The sequence below is a fragment of the Lampetra fluviatilis genome, chromosome 72 (genome assembly GCF_964198595.1).
Source record: "Lampetra fluviatilis chromosome 72, kcLamFluv1.1, whole genome shotgun sequence".
Lineage (NCBI taxonomy): Eukaryota > Metazoa > Chordata > Hyperoartia > Petromyzontiformes > Petromyzontidae > Lampetra > Lampetra fluviatilis.
The window spans coordinates 820655-822624 of record NC_136346.1 but is presented as its reverse complement, the minus strand read 5'-3'; the positions used below and the strand labels follow the sequence as shown (position 1 = coordinate 822624).

At 60.8% G+C, this 1970-nt stretch overlaps 1 protein-coding gene across 1 annotated transcript; it reads left to right on the top strand.

The window, feature by feature from the left end:
- The first annotated feature begins 301 nt into the window (after positions 1-301).
- LOC144953204 (beta-1,3-galactosyl-O-glycosyl-glycoprotein beta-1,6-N-acetylglucosaminyltransferase-like) lies at positions 302-1615 on the top strand. The gene has a single exon (XM_078883765.1). It carries the CDS (start codon positions 302-304, stop codon positions 1613-1615), a length of 1314 nt encoding a protein of 437 aa, XP_078739891.1.
- The last annotated feature ends 355 nt before the right edge of the window (positions 1616-1970 follow it).

Below are 1970 nucleotides of genomic sequence, written 5' to 3'. Positions count from 1 at the left end.
CAGCCAAATACTCTCAAACGCTTGCACCTCTCCTCATATTCTGTAACAAAAGAGGCAACAAGGAAACCAAATTTGCTCACTTGCTCACTCGAGCACCTCGGTGGGGGGTGTGCGGGGGTGTCCACGTCGATAAATACGAAGCGGCAGCCGCAAGGCGCCTTCAGTCGGGGACTCTTCGAGGATCCTGCTGCCCCGGCTTATCGACCGCGGCGGCGGTGGTAGTGGCAGCAGAAGCAGCCAGTTGTGTCTGCTGAGCCCGACCCGGGGAGCCGATTACAGCTGCTGCCGAGCGTTCGATGAGATGGCCTGGTTCAAGAAAATAGCTGCGGCGGGTGTGTGCTTCTTGGTCGGCTTGACGGTCAGCATCAGCTTCATTCACGTGAAGGTGTCCACGGGACCGCAGGCGATGCGGCACCTCCAGATGCCCGACATCGGGGGATCCCGATTCCTCATCGATTGCGAGGCCGTCGTCGTGCGGGGCGACGACGCCGACAACGACGCGACCTCGAACGCGGCGCTGCTGGCACTGATGGTGGAATTCCGGAAGGGGGCGAATCTCGACGAGGGCGGCCTGCTAAACGCGACGCGCGACTGCGTGGCCTTCAAGCGCGAGCGGCGCTACTTGACCTCGCCGCTGAGCCGCGAGGAGGCGACCTTCCCCATCGCCTACGCCATCGTCGCCCACCACCGCGTGGACATGCTGGAGAGGCTGCTGCGTGCCGTCTACGCGCCGCAGAACCTCTACTGCCTCCACGTGGACGCCAAGTCCCCCCGCGCCTACCTGGAGGCGGCGCGCGCCCTCGCCGCCTGCTTCCCCAACGTGTTCGTGGCCCGACGGCTGGAGGCGGTGGTCTACGCCTCGTGGTCGCGCGTGGAGGCTGACCTCAACTGCATGCGCGAGCTGGTGGAGCGCGCCGGCGAGCACCCCTGGAGGTACTTCATCAACCTCTGCGGCCTCGACTTCCCCATCAAGACCAACCTGGAGATCGTGCGGGCGCTGCGCGGGCTGCACGGCTCCAACAGCTTGGAGTCGACGAAGACCCCGGGCTACAAGAGGCGTCGTTGGGAGTATCACTACGAGGTCGTGGGCGACCTAGTGAAAATCACGGACGTCAAGAAGTCCCCCCCGCCCATCCCGTCGCCGATGTTCGCGGGCAGCGCCTACATGGTGGTGACGCGTGCCTTCGTCGAGCACGTGCTGAGTGACCCCACGGCCCAGGCCTTCGCTGAGTGGTCGAGGGACACCTACAGCCCCGACGAGCACCTGTGGGCGACGCTGCAGCGGATGCCCGGCGTGCCCGGCTCCACGCCCTGGCACGACGCGTACGACGCGACGGACGTGTCGGCGATCGTGCGCGCCGTCAAGTGGTCCGCGTTCCAGGGAGACGTGGCCACGGGGGCGGCCTACCCGCCCTGCCGCGGCGCCTACGTGAGGGGGATCTGCGTCTACGGGGCTGGCGACCTGCCGTGGCTCGTGCGGCAGCGCCAGCTCTTCGCCAACAAAGTGGACACAGCGGTCGACCCTGTGGCTGTGCACTGCCTGGAGTGGTACCTCCGCAACAGGGCAGTGACGTGGGCGGACAGGATGCAAATTGAATGTTTGTCTTGGGATTGAGTGGTTCCTCGCTTGACGGAATTGTGCCCGTGGTTTTTTTTTTAATGCAGCCTTGAGGACATCGGTACAATGCCATCCCGGGATAGTTTGAGGATCGTCAATGAGATTTTAAGTAAAAAAAAAATCTTGATTTGAAGCTTTCGTGACTGCAGGAATCCATACTCTTTGGTTCTTTCGGTAAAGTCACGCTTGTGTTGCCCCTGAAACGTTGTGATTTATTTTATTTTACTGAAAGAATCAAAGAGTATAAAAAATGTAATCTGTTTTTAATTGGCATGTTATACTAATGCAGCAAACCAATCCCTCTCGCGGTTTTGTGGTTTCACGGAGAATTTATATTTCACCGATGGCGCCA

Coding starts and splice junctions, on each gene's coding strand:
- LOC144953204 (XM_078883765.1), top strand. CDS start 302: ATGGCCTGGTTCAAGAAAATAGCTGCGGCGGGTGTGTGCTTCTTGGTC.